The sequence below is a fragment of the Papio anubis genome, chromosome 17 (genome assembly GCF_008728515.1).
Source record: "Papio anubis isolate 15944 chromosome 17, Panubis1.0, whole genome shotgun sequence".
Taxonomy (NCBI): domain Eukaryota; kingdom Metazoa; phylum Chordata; class Mammalia; order Primates; family Cercopithecidae; genus Papio; species Papio anubis.
The window spans coordinates 50,224,378-50,238,964 of NC_044992.1; the positions used below are offsets into that span (position 1 = coordinate 50,224,378).

Genomic DNA, 14,587 nt, shown 5'->3' on the forward strand with positions numbered 1-14,587 from the left:
GGACGTGAGCCACCGTTGCCTGGCCAAAAGCACTTTAAAGGTAAAAAGAAAAAGTAAAGGTGCCCGCATAAATCACATTATCCAGTGGTTTGAAGTATTGTTGGGCTCGTTTTTTTTTTCTTTTGAGACGGAGTCGCTCTGTCGCCCAGGCTGGGGTGCAGTGGCCTCTCAAAGTGCTGGGATTACAGGCATTGAACCGCAGCGCCCGGTCTATTGAACTCTTAAGCAAGCCTGACTTTGGGTTTAGCTCTGGCTCCAGCAGAGCAACTCTGGCAGTTGGTTCTTTCTCTTCCTTTTTTTGGGGCGGGGTCTGGCTCTGTCGTCAGGCTAGAATGCAGTGGCGCGATCTCTGCTCACTGCAACCTCCGCTTCCCGACTTCAAGCGATTCTCCTGCCTCAGCTTCTGGTGCACGCCACCACACCCGGCTAATTTTTGTATTTTCAATAGAGACGGGGTTTCACCATGTTGACCAGGATGGTCTCGATCTCCTGACCTCGTGATCAGGCCGCCTGGGCATCCCAAACTGTCGGGATTACAGGCGTGAGCCACCGTGCCCGGCTGGTTCTTTCTCTTCCTAATCTCCTTCTCCCCAAGCATCCACCAGAGGACGCAGCTCCCCCAAAACTTTCCACCCAGTGCTTGGCTGGAGGAACTCAGTCCACGCTTCTCTGCTAGTCTAGGCCCGCGGTTAAGTCAATGCAACCCGAGACCCGGCTGCCCGTTGTCATGGGGACGGAAAGCTATGATGTCACCACCGTCCGGGTGGGTGTGCTGGGGTTCACCCTCCCATTTCCCCAAGACCCCCTGCCAGGACACGGGCGGAGGCGGGAGAGAAAATCAAAAAGCCTGGCTCCTTCCCCTTAGCATCTCTCTCCCGCCGTGTTCAGGAAGTGGATGGCTGCCCCCGCTCTTGTCCGCACTGGTGCACCTGCGTGCACGCGTGGGTACACAGCAGGGCCGAGCTTCGCGCGTGTGCCGCTCACATTAGTGTACCCCTAAGAACTTCGCTTGAACTCTGCCCTGCCCTTAGCTCCGAGAAAGTCAAATAAGCCCGGTTCGGCCTGTCCCAAACCGGCAGGGGCACCTCAGCCAACACTGGCGCGCTGGACCCCGGCTCTGGGTCCTCTGTTCCCAGGGCTCCGCCCAGATCTGCTGGGCCCCGCCCCCCGGCTGCGCGGGTGGGAGGCGGGGGGACGGGGGGCGCGGCCGCCAGGCTGGGGGCGGGGCGGAGGGGGGGCCGCGGCCCCGGGGCGGGGGCTCGGCGCGGGCCCGCGAGATGCCGGTGTTGGCGGCCCGAGCGGCTGCAGCTGCAGCGGCGGGGGAGGCGGCGGCAGAGGTGGCGGCGGGGCCCGGGAGGGGGGTGGCGTGGGGGACCGGCGCGTATCCGGGACCATGGAGGGGCAGAGCGGCCGCTGCAAGATCGTGGTGGTGGGAGACGCAGAGTGCGGCAAGACGGCGCTGCTGCAGGTGTTCGCCAAGGACGCCTATCCCGGGGTGAGGGACCTGCGTCTTGGGAGGGGGGCGCTAAGGCTGCTGCGGGATGGGTGACAGGGGCCCTGGGGACGGATAGGAACGGGTACTCGGGTAACCAGGGACAAGATACAGGAGCTCGGAGGACGGGGGGAGGCCTTGAGGGCTCGGGAAGGACTGCAGAGGATTGGGGTGGGAGGAATTAGGGAGCAGGGTGAGATGGATGGGGTTTGGGAGAACCAGAGCATCCGGGAGGGAGGGCGAGGGGAATGTCGGAGGTCCTGGGCAATGGAGAAGGGAAGAACTAGGGGGCTGAAGGGACCAGGAGGAGGTCTGGGAGCCTAGCAGAGATTCTGCGGGGGGCAGGAGCTCCCGGGATCTCCCCTTTGCCCAATCCCAAACCAACTTGTGTCCAGGGGCTGGGCTGGACGGGGTGTGGGAGTGAGGAGGGCATTTATCTGGGGTGAGGACTTGGAGAGAGGATCTCATCTGGATCCATCCGTGTCTGCAGAGTTATGTCCCCACCGTGTTTGAGAACTACACCGCGAGCTTTGAGATCGACAAGCGCCGCATTGAGCTCAACATGTGGGACACTTCAGGTAGCCAAGTCCCTGGGGGTCACCCTGACTTCCAAGGCGGCCCACTCTGTCCCCTCCCTTGGCTAGACCCTTAGGTTCCAGGTCAGCCCAGCCCATCCATCCAATTCCAACAGGAAGGAAAAATCAATTTTCCGCTTAAAGCTAGGGAAACTGAGGCAGAACTTGCTGATCCTGACAGAAACCATGTCCTAAAGGAGAAAGCCTAGGATCTGAGCCCTTCAGCTGGGTTCTGCCTACCTGGGAAAGTTGGGAAGGAATGGCTTTTAATTTGGAACATGTTTCTTCGGAGATAAGACTGAGTTTAGAAAAGACATTCAGAGGCTGGGTGCGGTGGCTCACACCTATAATCCTAGTACTTTGGGAGGCTTGGGTGGGCAGATCACCTGAGGTCAGGAGTTTGAGACCAGCCTGGTCAACATGGTTGAAACCCCGTCTCTACTAAAAATGCAAACATTAGTTGGGCATGTGGCACGTGCCTGTAATCTCAGCTGCGGGGAGGCTGAGGCAAGAGAATCGCTGGAACCTGGGAGAGGGAGGCTGCAGTGAGCCGAGGTCATGCCACTGCATTCCAGCCAGAGCGAAAGAGCAAGACTCCGTCTCAAAAAATAAAAAAAGAGAAAAGACATTTAGAATGTCTTGAGTGAGGAGTGGTCAGGGGGCTGTTTCTCTCCATTGAACTAGAGAAATCTGAGGTCAAGTCCCAGGAGAATGGGAGAGTGCTTTCCTGCCACTGCTGTTTTCCTCCTCCCAACATAAGGAGGGTTTTTATTTATTTTTATTTATTTTTATTTTATTTTATTTTTGAGACGGAGTCTTGCTCTGTCGCCCAGGCTGGAGTGCAGTGGCCGGATCTCAACTCACTGCAAGCTCCGCTTCCCGGGTTTACGCCATTCTCCTGCCTCAGCCTCCCGAGTAGCTGGGACTACAGGTGCCCGCCACCACGCCTGGCTAGTGTTTTGTATTTTTTAGTAGAGACGGGCTTTCACCGTATTAGCCAGGATGGTCTTGATCTCCCGACCTCGTGATCCGCCCGTCTCGGCCTCCCAAAGTGGTGGGATTACAGGCTTGAGCCACCGCACCCGGCCGGGTTTTTATTTTTACAAGAGTTCCCTTCGGGGCTTTAGACTGCCAAAGCCCAGAAAGCACATGCAACATTTTATGAGAATGACTATAGATTTCATGAGCTTCTCAAAGGGGTCCAAACCTTAGTCAAGAATAAAAATTATTACTTTTTAAACCCCTAGGGAAGCAGAGAGCCTTTTCCCACCATTTGACTCCCCTTCTGCCCACTGCCCCACTTGGGAAACCCAGACTCCATGATGGGTATTAATGATGGGTATTAGTGGTTGCTCTTTTCCATTCTCTGCTCCCAGCATCCCTTGACCAGGATCTGTAAGGTCTCCCATTCCCTTCCAGGCCTCCCATCCACTCAGGCCCCTCATGCTCTCTCTTCCTTCAGGTTCCTCTTACTATGATAATGTCCGGCCTCTGGCCTATCCTGATTCTGATGCTGTGCTCATCTGCTTCGACATTAGCCGACCAGAAACACTGGACAGTGTTCTCAAGAAGGTGGGAGCCTGGGGAAATAGGGCAGCTAGACTGAGACGGACCAGCCACCATGGTCCTGACATAAAATGGGCCAGGAGGAGGGAGTGATAGCTGGGGTACGGCCGTCAGCTGGTTAGCGAGTGAAGCTCTCATCCCTGCCACCCCTGCCTCCAGCCCCCATCCCTCCCAGCCACCCGCTTCCTGAAAGTCCTCAGAGCTGGATACAGCAGCTAGGGGAGGTGGGGGAGTGAAGGGAGAAGCACTCACGGGATTCTTTCTCTGCTCTTCCAAGTCCTTGGCAGTGGGAGCCCCAGATGGAGGGGATGGGATGTGAAGGCTGATCCTGGAACTCAGGAAAGCCCTGTGGCCTCCTCTCCAGGCCCCAATTTCCATGAGAAAAGCCAGTGGTGAATGGACAGAAGTCAGCTAGGGCAGCCCCAGTTCCCAGGTGGGGGAGGGGAGGGTGGGATAAATTTGTTCCCAGGAGACAGCATGGGAAAGGCGAGTGGGAATGGGAAGGTTCCAGGCTGGCAGACCTTTCATAGCCACTGAGGGAGAAGAGTCCGCAGGCCCACGCCAGCCCTCTCGTCCCCCCTACTTCTCTCTCACCCCATCCTGCTCTCAACCCAAGCCTAGCATTCTCACCTCTTCCTTGTGTGGGAGAGTTCTGAGGGATATGTGGTTTCTGCATGCTGTGAGGACGAGAGGGCCCACTGCTGGCATGGCGCAAAGGCTCACCCTGTGCTTCCCTCCACCGCTCCACAATTCTCTTTTCTTCTCCTACATAGTGGCAAGGAGAGACTCAAGAGTTTTGCCCCAATGCCAAGGTTGTGCTGGTTGGCTGTAAACTGGACATGCGGACTGACCTGGCCACACTGAGGGAGCTGTCCAAGCAGAGGCTTATCCCTGTTACACATGAGCAGGTGGGACCCTTGACCTCTGACCTCATCCCAGCCTAGACCTGTCACCTCTGCACCTTCAGTCTCTGATTTGAAAACACCTTACCTGGCTCATCCTTTGTTCTGGCCTGTGACCTCTGACCTGATCCCTTGACTGTCCCCAGCCCTGACATTCAACCCCAGCCCATAGCCTCCGTGCCCCTTTCTAAGCTGCAGGCTAAGACCTATAACTTTCTTCCATGCACTCCTTCCTTTTCCAGGGCACTGTGCTGGCCAAGCAGGTGGGGGCTGTGTCCTACGTTGAGTGCTCCTCCAGGTCCTCTGAGCGCAGCGTCAGGGATGTCTTCCATGTGGCCACAGTGGCCTCCCTTGGCCGTGGCCATAGGCAGCTGCGCCGAACTGACTCACGCCGGGGAATGCAGCGATCCACTCAGCTGTCAGGACGGCCAGACCGGGGGAATGAGGGCGAGATACACAAGGATCGAGCCAAGAGCTGCAACCTCATGTGAGGGGCTAGGAGAGGGCAGAGTGTGAAGAGGGGTGGTGAGGGACACAATTGTTCCCCTGCCTGCGCCCAGGCTTTCTGACCTCCTGAGCCTGGCTGGGAAGTCAGGGCAGGCAGAGCAAGCAATTCTTCTGGGCAGGGGAGCTGGAGGGCAGAAGGATATCATCATTTCTCATCTCGTCCTCCCTCCTCTTCTCCAGTGGATATTGAGGGAGCTAACAGGGCTGGCATCTGGGGCATGAACTGAGATGGGGCAGGTGGGGGTTAGGGAAGCTGATATCAAATAGTGACCTTGGTGGAGTCTCCTATGTGAAGAGTACCCTCCCTCTCCACCCCCAGTCCCCATATCCTGGTTCTGGCCCAAGGAAAATGTCCATTCTACGACCTTCTCTTTTCCTCTCCTCTCACCTCTGCAGCTATTCTCACACACCTAACCTCTAGGCAACATGCACTAAATTCAAAAGCAAGGAGAAGCCCTTCCCCCACCATCAGTCCACCAGCCCTAGAACCTCCCTTGCCTCTACAGTCACCCAATAAAGCCCAAGTCCATGGAAAACGGCTGTGGCTTTAGTTTTGTTGCTTTTAAAAAAAATCAATCTACCAGTCTCTAGCAGTAAGAGGGAAAGTTAGACCTCAGCCGGGGAACTTTCCATGTCCGCAGATAGAACAGAGGACAAAGCCATAGGTTGGATCAGAAGCGTCCTTTTAGGAGTCAGAGTTGGGAGAAGGAGACATCCTGGGACTGTTCATCCCAGTTAATAAAGTGGGCAATTCTCAGGCCATTAGGGGATTTTAGAGCAGACTGACATGCAATTAGTCAGCATTTCTCAGCCCAGCCAAGCCTGCTGCTAGTGTGGGAGGGGTCCTGCTCACCATCTGTACCCCTGGCTTGGAGTCTGCTGGTGCCCTGGGGGTTGTGGGGGTGAGGAGGCATCAAAAACCTCCACATCACAGAAGCTACCCCTATACAGCGTGAAGTTTCCTAAGGGGTCAGTAGTTTGATTCTGGGGTCTTAGAGGCTCAGGCCAGGGACCTTTCTCTCCTTCCATGCTGAGTTCCTTGATGACTTTCAGGGAAGCATCAGCTGTTAGAGTTACCCCTACTCTGTCCCTTCAAGGAAAGATGGTGGAAAGGACGGCCGAGCGCCTGTTGTCAGGAAAGACAGTGCTGGTCTGTTTTCTCGGGAGTCTGGTTTCAGATTGTCCTGTATTCCCTCCCTGGCTCTGGTCCCACTGGCCTCTTTTCGGTGACATTCTCCCCCAGGAACCATCCCTGGCCCTTCCCTCCCCCAGTCCCAGCCCTAGCCAGTTCTCCCAGACACACTGGAAGAGAACACTGACCTTACCCAACTGTCTGCTGGGATCCCACCCAAATTTATAGCCCATTCCTCCCTCTTCATTCATTCAGCAAGTATGTATTGAACACCAACTGTGTGCCATACACTGGCTTGGGAGATTGCAAGGACCAGTCTCTAAGCTTCTGGAGGCCAACCCAGTGTGGAAGAGAAGTACCCCAGGTGTGAGGGTGCCATGACTGAGGGATATTTGTACATGTACAGGGTGCTATGGGAGCTCCTTGCAGCCTGAGAAGCCAGTCCTGTTAGCCAGGTCCTGAGGGTTGAAGAGGAGTTTGCCAGGCAGGGAAGGGGTAGGAAAGGCACTCTGGGCAGAGGGTACAGCATGTGTAAACACGTGGAGATGAGAACGAGCATAGCACTGTTGGGGCTCCCATGGCAGGGAGAATAGAAGACAAGGCTAGGAAGGTACCCTGAGGCTACTGCAGGGTCCACAGAGGAACCAGGATTTCATTCTGAGGATGAATGAAATCATCCTCAGAGGATGAAGCCACCAGGAATTTCAGGCAGAGAGTGAAGTGATCAGAGTTGTTTTTTGGATAGATGGTTATCTGGATGAGGTATTTGGGGCTGGGAGATTTGGCTCTGAGATGTGTCATTTAAAATAGCTTGTCAGCAGTGACTCACACCTATAATCCCAGCCAAGATTCCTCCTTTGGGAGGCCAAGCTGGGAGGATCGCTTGAGGCCAGGAGTTCGAGACTGCAGTGAGCTATGATCATGCCATTGTCTTCCAGCCTGAGTGTCAGAGTGAGACCCTGTCTCTAAAAATTAAAAAAAAAAAAAGAAAAATAAAAAATAGCTTCTCTTTTCCCTTATGCCAGGTTCCAGTATTGAGAGACAAGAAATTCCCACCCACCACTCCCTGGCTCATCAGATACCCCTATCCCAACCTTTCCTATGGGACTAGTTCATCTCAGCCCGTCTCAAAGATTCTAGGATAACTTCAATGGCATTTGAAATTATCTGAGTGCCCCTCAAACTGAGACCTGGTTAGGGACTGACTCAAGGACCCTGAGTCCTCGGCTAAGGGTACAGGAGAAGGCAGGGGCTCCAGGCCCATCTAGGTGGATCTCCATCTGTCTTTGAGGACTGACCCTTTCCCCACAAGGACCTGCCATAAAAATCGACTTGTGATTTTTAGCTGAGTGGCTTCTCTTTTCCACTTTGGACTTCTCAATGCATAGCAGGTTCAAGCCTGCAATCACCAAAGTGTAGAATGTGGAGTGTTTGTGCCCCCTCTTTCCTCTAACCTCCATCTCCTGCCATGTGAGCTCAGGGAATGCAAACATAATTAGAAAGATCAATCAGCTGGAGGAACCCCCAAAGTTTAATACCTTTTTAATACTACCAGGAATGGATTTTTGGTCCCTTTCTGCAGGTCTGGATTGCCAGATGTTTTGTTTCTGGGGAGGAGGGCTCTGGGCTGAGCAGCTCAGTGGGTGGGAGGAGGGAATGGGACTGTTCCTGATCCTCAAAGGCCTCTGTAGGCTGAAGGGAGGGGACCTTACTCCCTTCCCCACCCCAGATGCAGGAGTCACTCAGCTTTCTTCTCTGCAGCTGTTTCCCTCACAAACTAGACTGGTTTGGGAAACAATGTAGCCTCGTTAAACATTTAATGAAATAAACAACTAATCACACTGTGATGGCTGCCAGTGTTTCTGTTTTTTTTTTTTTCTTTTTTCTTCTTTTTTTTTTTGAGACAGAGTTTCGCTCTGTCATTCAGGCTGGAGTGCAGTGGCGCCATCTCAGCTCACTGCAACTTCTGCTTACCAGGTTCAGATGATTCTCCTGCCTCAGCCTCCTGAGGCTGAACTACAGGTAAAGCACCACACGCAGCTAATTTTAGGTTTTTTTTGAGACGGAGTTTCACTCTTATTGCCCAGGCTGCACGGGCGGATCTCGCTCACGGGCAACTCCTGCTCCCAGGTTCAAGCACTCTGCCCAGCCTCCCGAAGTAGCTGGGATTACAGCCATGTGCCACCATGCCCAGCTAATTTTGTATTTTAGTGAGACTTAAGTCTGTTGTCAGCATAGTCGTGAACTCCTCGGACCCCGTGTGATCCAATCTCGGCCACTTCCCAAAGGCTGGGATTACAGGTGTGAGCCACCGTGCTCACGGGTTTCGCTTTAGTGGAAGTGCCTCTCACCTATTGGCCAGGTGATGGTTTCATCTTTGACCTCTCAGGATCCACCTCCGCTTGGAGTCTCCCTCCCAGTTGGGATTTTGGCGGACAATGCCTGGCCTTACTTCTTCTTCTTATTTAGTAGAGACGGGTTACCCATGCTGGCTGTGGATGGTCTCAATCTCTCCTGACTGTGATCTGCCCTCCTCACCTCCCCATGTTAGATTACAGGATACTACCGCCTCGGGCCTGGTGTTTCTTAACCTAGGCAATAAGCCTGCCTGGGAGGGAGGAGGGGGAAGGACAGGGTGGATGGGAAGAGAGGACTCAATCAAACTCCTGAAACACTTCAGCTGACAAGGGTCCTCCCCTTGTGACTCTGGCCCTCCCAAGAGGGACAGTCGTGGGAAGAGCTTCAGATTCGGAGGCAGAAGTCCCGGGGCCTGGGTTGAGCTCTGCTGCTTCTTCCCTGGGGAGTCTTTGGTGAGGCTCAGCACCTCTGTGAACCTCAGTTTTTGCACCTAGAAAAGGGGGCGGATCACTACATCTTCCTCATTGTGTTGCTGAGCTGATGTCAACTTTTATTCTTTACAACCAAGACACCAAGGTTTAAGTGCTTCTAAACTGTCCTGAGGGAGTCGGGAAAGGCTTCTTAGAGGGGTATTTTGTGCTGGGACTGGAAGGCTGGAGGAAGACAGAAGACAGGAAGCAGGAGGTGGTTATGTCTTGTTCCCACACCTATCCTGGGCCTGAAGAGAGCTTTAGTGACTCCTCCAAAGATTGAGGTCCCTTAGTCTCCATTTTTCTGAACTCCTCTTATTACTTTTTCTGCAGTCTCTGGGTGAGGACTTCATGTTGCCATAGTGACCCTCTCCCTGCTTCAGGTGCACTCAGACTTGTCCTGCAGGCTGAGGAAGGTGTGGGGGAAGGGGTCATGTCCCTGAGATGCCCAGTGGGGCAGGCACTCTTGGCACAGCTCTCTCCCCCAACTCCACATTCTCTTCCCCAGGAAAGGGTTTAGCATTTTGTTCTCAGTTTGTTCTACACAAGGCAGCTCCTCTCCTGCTTCCTTCCTTCCAGCCGGGTTCTCAGATCTCCCTCCATCTCTGTCTGGTCAGTCCCTTACTTGCTGCCCTCAAGGCTGTGAGTGAGGGTCAGAGAGTGGGGAGGCTCCAGGTCAGGAGGTGTGGGATGATTCCGGAGTAGCTACCCCCTAGCAGCCGAGAGACAAGACAGCCATGTACACTAGTGCCCCTCCCCACAAGAAAATGCCTCTGCTGTTGACTCCTAAATAACAGATGTCTGTCTGCATATTAATGAGATTGGAGGAATAATTGGTGAGTTTTTCATTCAGTGTCAGAATGAACCGGGAGGCCTTATGTTCATGTACACAGACACCCACTCACCCCTGACTCTCCCCTTCCCCCACAGCACAATGAAACAGACACAGACGCCGGCAGGCTTGACCCATGAGGGGAGGGGCAGACGGGGAACCACCGGGAGGGGTGTTAGGGAGGGGTGTTAGCAGGAGGGAGACCCCCATGGTTGGTCTGGGTTGGTCAGGTTTCTCTCTTGATCACTGCCTCCCCATCTCCCCGGGGGCAAAAGCTTGCATTTGTGAGATTTTGCCACCCTGCAGAAGGGGCTCAGAGGAGGAGGGGGCTCTGGGGAGAGGCAGTTGCTGCCTAGAGGACAGCAACAAAACAGTGGTCTCCTTCAGCGACTTCGTGCCTCACTTGAGTCTGGAATCAATGAGCCCCTTACCCTGCGTTAGACCCTGTGCCAGGGTGTGAGATGGAAGAACAGAGGTTTTGGAGTCAGGTAACTACAATTTGCTAGCTGGGTGCCCTTGCACAAGTTACTTAACCTCTCTGAGCCTCACCCTTTTTGTCTCTAAGAACACCTACCTTGCAAGATTGAAAGGATGAAATGAGATAAAGTGTGTTATGTGTCTGTCTTAGTGCCTGGTTTATAATAGGCCCCAACACATTTTTGTCTCCCGACCTATCCCCAAAACAAACCAAGACACTTGCTAAATTGCTGCGTCTCATGCCAGACCCACCTTTGTTAGGGAAGGGGTTAATTAGAAGTCTAGTAATTATCCTAGCTGCCTGGAAACTAAGAGGAAAAGATACAGAGAGGAACAGAAACAGAGAAAAAGAAATAGACACAGGAGACAGAATGATGGAAACAAAGGCCCCGAGAACAGGAGACCACAGAGATGGGAATGGGAACATGGAGAAGGTATTGTGGGCAAACGAAGTGAACCCTCAAATGACAGTTTAGAATCCAGGCCCGGTGCAGTGGCTCACACCTGTTATCCCAGCTATTCAGGAGGCTGAGGTGGGAGGATCATTTGAACCCAGGAGTTTGAGACCAGCCTGGGCAACATAGGGAAACACTGTTTCTAGAAAAAATAAATAAAAATTAGCTAAGCGTGGTGGCACATACTTCTAGTCCTAGCTACTCAGGAGGCTGCGGTGGGTGGATCACTTGAACCAGGAGTTCGAAGCTGTAGTAGCAGTGATCACACCACTGCACTCCAACCTGGGTGACAGAGTGGAACCCCATCTCAAAAAAACCAAACCAAAACAAAACAAAAAAACAGTCCCAGTGCTGTGGCTCACACCTGTAATCCTAGCACTTTGGGAGGCCAAGGCTGGAGGATCACTTGAGCCCAGGAGTTCGAGACCAATGTGGGTAACACAGTGAGACCTTGTCTCTGTAAAATATTAGCCAGGTGTGGTGGCCCACAGAAAGTTGAGGTGGGGGGATCACTTGAGCCTGGGAGGTAGAGGTTGCAGTGAGCTGAGATTGTGCCACTGTACTACTTCAGCCTGCATGACCGAGCGAGACCTTGTCTCAAAGAAAAAGGATCCAGAGGTTAGAGTCTAAAATGCTTAGGTTTGCCATGTTCTTGCTGTTTGACCACAGCAAGTCTCACCCCCTCTCAGCACCTCAGTCTCTTCTTCTATAAAGTGAAGGGGTGATTTGCTCTCTAAGGTCCCTTCTCATTGTGTGAGAACAAGAGTCCCAGTAGCCTGGGAGCACAGGGGAGGGGACGTGGCTGCCCACCCTTCGACACTATTACCCATTGGTCACTTGTGCTCTGTCTCCTCTCTCCCTTGGTAAATGGATCTGCTGCGCCAGCAAACAACTGTCCATTGTGTCCTAATGAGGGACGAGCAGGGAAAACCAATCACTTATGATGCAAATGAGCCCACGGCTGCAGCCTCCTCACATTCACTGAGTGCTTCTCTTCTGTCCAGAGCCCAGCGCTGCCCCAGTTGGGCCTTTCTCCCTAGCTCCAGTTCCCATCTGGTCCTGGAGGAGGAGTGGGGAGGCCCAGACTGGCCTCCGCATTGTCGTTCATTGCACTCCCTGCAAGGAGTTTCAACCCTCAAATCCTCCGAGCCTGGCCCAGCTCCTCTCCCCACCCCAAAGGTGGCTCAGTTTGATTTTTTTAAAAAATCGATTGAAATTCACATAACATACAATTAGCCATTTTAAAATATACAATTCAGGTGCATTTAGTGCATTCACAATGTTGCGCAACCACCACCTCTGGACTCAGGTTTTATGCCCTCTGCCCATTCGATGCCCTACAGCCTTCAGCGGGACTGGGCAGAGCTGAGGACTAATGGAGGCTGGTGAATAGGCTGAGAAAAGCCCAGAGCTGGCCTGAGGTGAAGAGGTGATCCCCATGCTTTAGGATGACGTTAGAAGGCTTAGGCTTTGGTGGGAGGGGGACGTCACTGCCTTAGCCAGCACAGACCTGTGGCCACGTTGTAGAACATTATTTTATTTATTTATTTATTTATTTGACATGGAGTTTTGCTCGTATTGCCTGGGGTGGAGTGTAATGGCATGATCTCAGCTTGCTGCAACCTCCAGCTCCCGGGTTCAAGTGATTCTCTGGCCTCAGCCTCCTGAGTAGCTGGGATTACAGGTGCACGCCACCATGCCTGGCTAACTTTCTATTTTTAGTAGAGACAGGGTTTCACCATGTTGACCAGGCTGGTCTTGAACTTCTGACCTTAGGCAATCGACTCTGAAGTGCTGGGGTCCCAGGCATGAGCTGGTGAAGCTTGGTGTCATTGAATTTAGCCAGAATTTTTTCCATCACCAATTTATCAGGAAAAGTGGCGTAGAAGTGACTGTACAGATCTTCGTTTCCACATAGCTTTCAAGAATTTCTGGGCTTGGGGACCCGGTCTGTGGCCCAGGCCTCTCCGCTAGCTGAGGCCTGGGCAACCGTCCTTTGCCTCCCAGGAGGGCTGCCTGCACCACAGACCTAGGAACAATGGGCTTTCTACCTAATGTGTACTAGCTTATTCCAGAGTCATATAGCCTAACAGCTGGGAAGAGCCTCCTAAGTTGAGTTTCTCTTGCTAATATACACTGTAATTTTATTTTATATGACTTTTTTTTTTTTTTTTTTTTTTTTTTTTTGAGGCCGGGTCTGGCTGTCCTTAGCAGGCTGGAGTGCAGTGGCGTCTCGGCTCACTGGCTCACCTCCGGGTTCCATGTTCACACCTCCAGGCTCCTGAGTAGCTGGACTACAGCGCCATTTAAAATTTTGTATTTTAGTAGAGGCAGGTTTCACTGTGGTCTCGATCTCTGACCTTATCCACCATGGCCTCCCAAAGTGCTGGGATTACAGGCGGCGAACCACCCGCCTTTTTTTTTTGAGATACGTCTGCTCCTCTCCCAGGCTGGGTGCAGTGGTCAAACTGCTGCAAGCTCCGCTGGGTTCCTTCGTCCTGCCTCCCAGCTCCCCAGCTGGGACTACAGGTGCATGCACCACCACCGGCTAATTTTGAGTATTTGGTTTTATGACTTTTCTTTTTTTTTTTTTTTTTTTTTTTTTTTGAGGCAGGTCGCTCCTGGCAGGCTGGGTGCATTGGCCGGATCTCAGCTCACTGCAAGCTCACCTCCGGGTTTCTGGCTGCCTCGGCCTTCCAGTGGCTGGAGTTCGCGCCACGCTCCGCAGCGCCCGGCTAGTTTGCGGCACTGGCCAGAGGCGGGGTTCCTGCCGGGACCGTCTCAGTCTCTGACCTGCGTGATCCTTCGTGAAATTTTCAAAGTCTGGGATTACAGGCTTGAACTACGGCGCCCGGCCTATATGACTCCAAGAGATGGCAAACATCTGCTTACCGGTGTGTCTGTGTTACCTTGGATTGCCACTGAGTCCCTCATCTGGGGCGTACAACCAATGTTTTAAATACATACACACACACACACACACACGCCCTCTGGAGTTAACCAGTGTCAACTGCTGCAGCACTGCAGAGAAAAACACTCTATAGTCATAAACTTCCTATTATCTTCCAGTGCATATCTCCGTTCAACTGGAGTCATTAGTTGACTCTCTCCTAGACATAGCCCAGACAGCATAATGAGGGCATTTCCATCTGTGGCCTAATGAACAGGGACTCCTAGGCTAGTTATTTCCAGGTCTGCCACCAGCTCACTGAGTGACCTTTGACAAGGCCCTGGACCTGTTTTAGCACCTATAAAGTGCGGTTAGCAATTTTATCCTAGTGAAGTGGGAGAGATAATGGCTGGGCTAATGCTTTGAACCTGCAAAGAAATAATCATGAACACCATAATTATTTCCCCAGTTATTGCAGCAGCAGTCTGTCTGTCTGCCTTGAATGTCCATCATGGAGAAGACCTTGCTGATAGATAGGGGAAAATGTTATTCTGTCTGGGTGGACATTGGTCTAATTAAGTACAAAGGGGTAGCCTTCATGATAGGCAAAAGAGAATCAAAGAGGCCAGGTGTGGTAGCTCACGCCTGTAATCCCAGCACTTTGGGAGGCTGAGGTGGGTGGATCACCTGAGGTCAGGAGTTCAAGACCAGCCTGGTCAATATGGTGAAACCCTGTCTCTACTAAAAATACAAAAATTAGCTGGTGTGGTGGCGGGCGCCTGTAATCCCAGCTACTCAGAAGGTTGAGACAGGGAGAATTGCTTGAACCCTGGAGGCAGAGGTTGCAGTGAGATCGCACCATTGCACTCCAGCCTGGGCAACAAGAGCAAAACTCTGTCTCAAAAAAAAAAAAAAAAAGAAAATCCTTAGG

The 14,587-nt window shown here is 52.7% G+C and overlaps 1 protein-coding gene across 1 annotated transcript; it reads left to right on the forward strand.

Annotated features, from left to right (window-relative positions):
- The first annotated feature begins 1,259 nt into the window (after window positions 1-1,259).
- RND2 (Rho family GTPase 2) lies at window positions 1,260-8,021 on the forward strand. The gene is made up of 5 exons (XM_003913122.4): window positions 1,260-1,495; window positions 1,983-2,070; window positions 3,530-3,639; window positions 4,407-4,541; window positions 4,778-8,021. Exons 1-5 carry the CDS (start codon window positions 1,394-1,396, stop codon window positions 5,024-5,026), a joined length of 684 nt encoding a protein of 227 aa, XP_003913171.1. The 5' UTR covers window positions 1,260-1,393; the 3' UTR covers window positions 5,027-8,021.
- The last annotated feature ends 6,566 nt before the right edge of the window (window positions 8,022-14,587 follow it).

Excerpts from the sequence above, each read along its gene's own strand:
- RND2 (XM_003913122.4), top strand. The coding sequence starts at position 1,394 with ATGGAGGGGCAGAGCGGCCGCTGCAAGATCGTGGTGGTGGGAGACGCA. Across the intron at positions 3,640-4,406 it reads TGGACAGTGTTCTCAAGAAG|TGGCAAGGAGAGACTCAAGA; the intron begins GTGGGAGCCTGG and ends TCTCCTACATAG. Across the intron at positions 4,542-4,777 it reads TCCCTGTTACACATGAGCAG|GGCACTGTGCTGGCCAAGCA; the intron begins GTGGGACCCTTG and ends TTCCTTTTCCAG.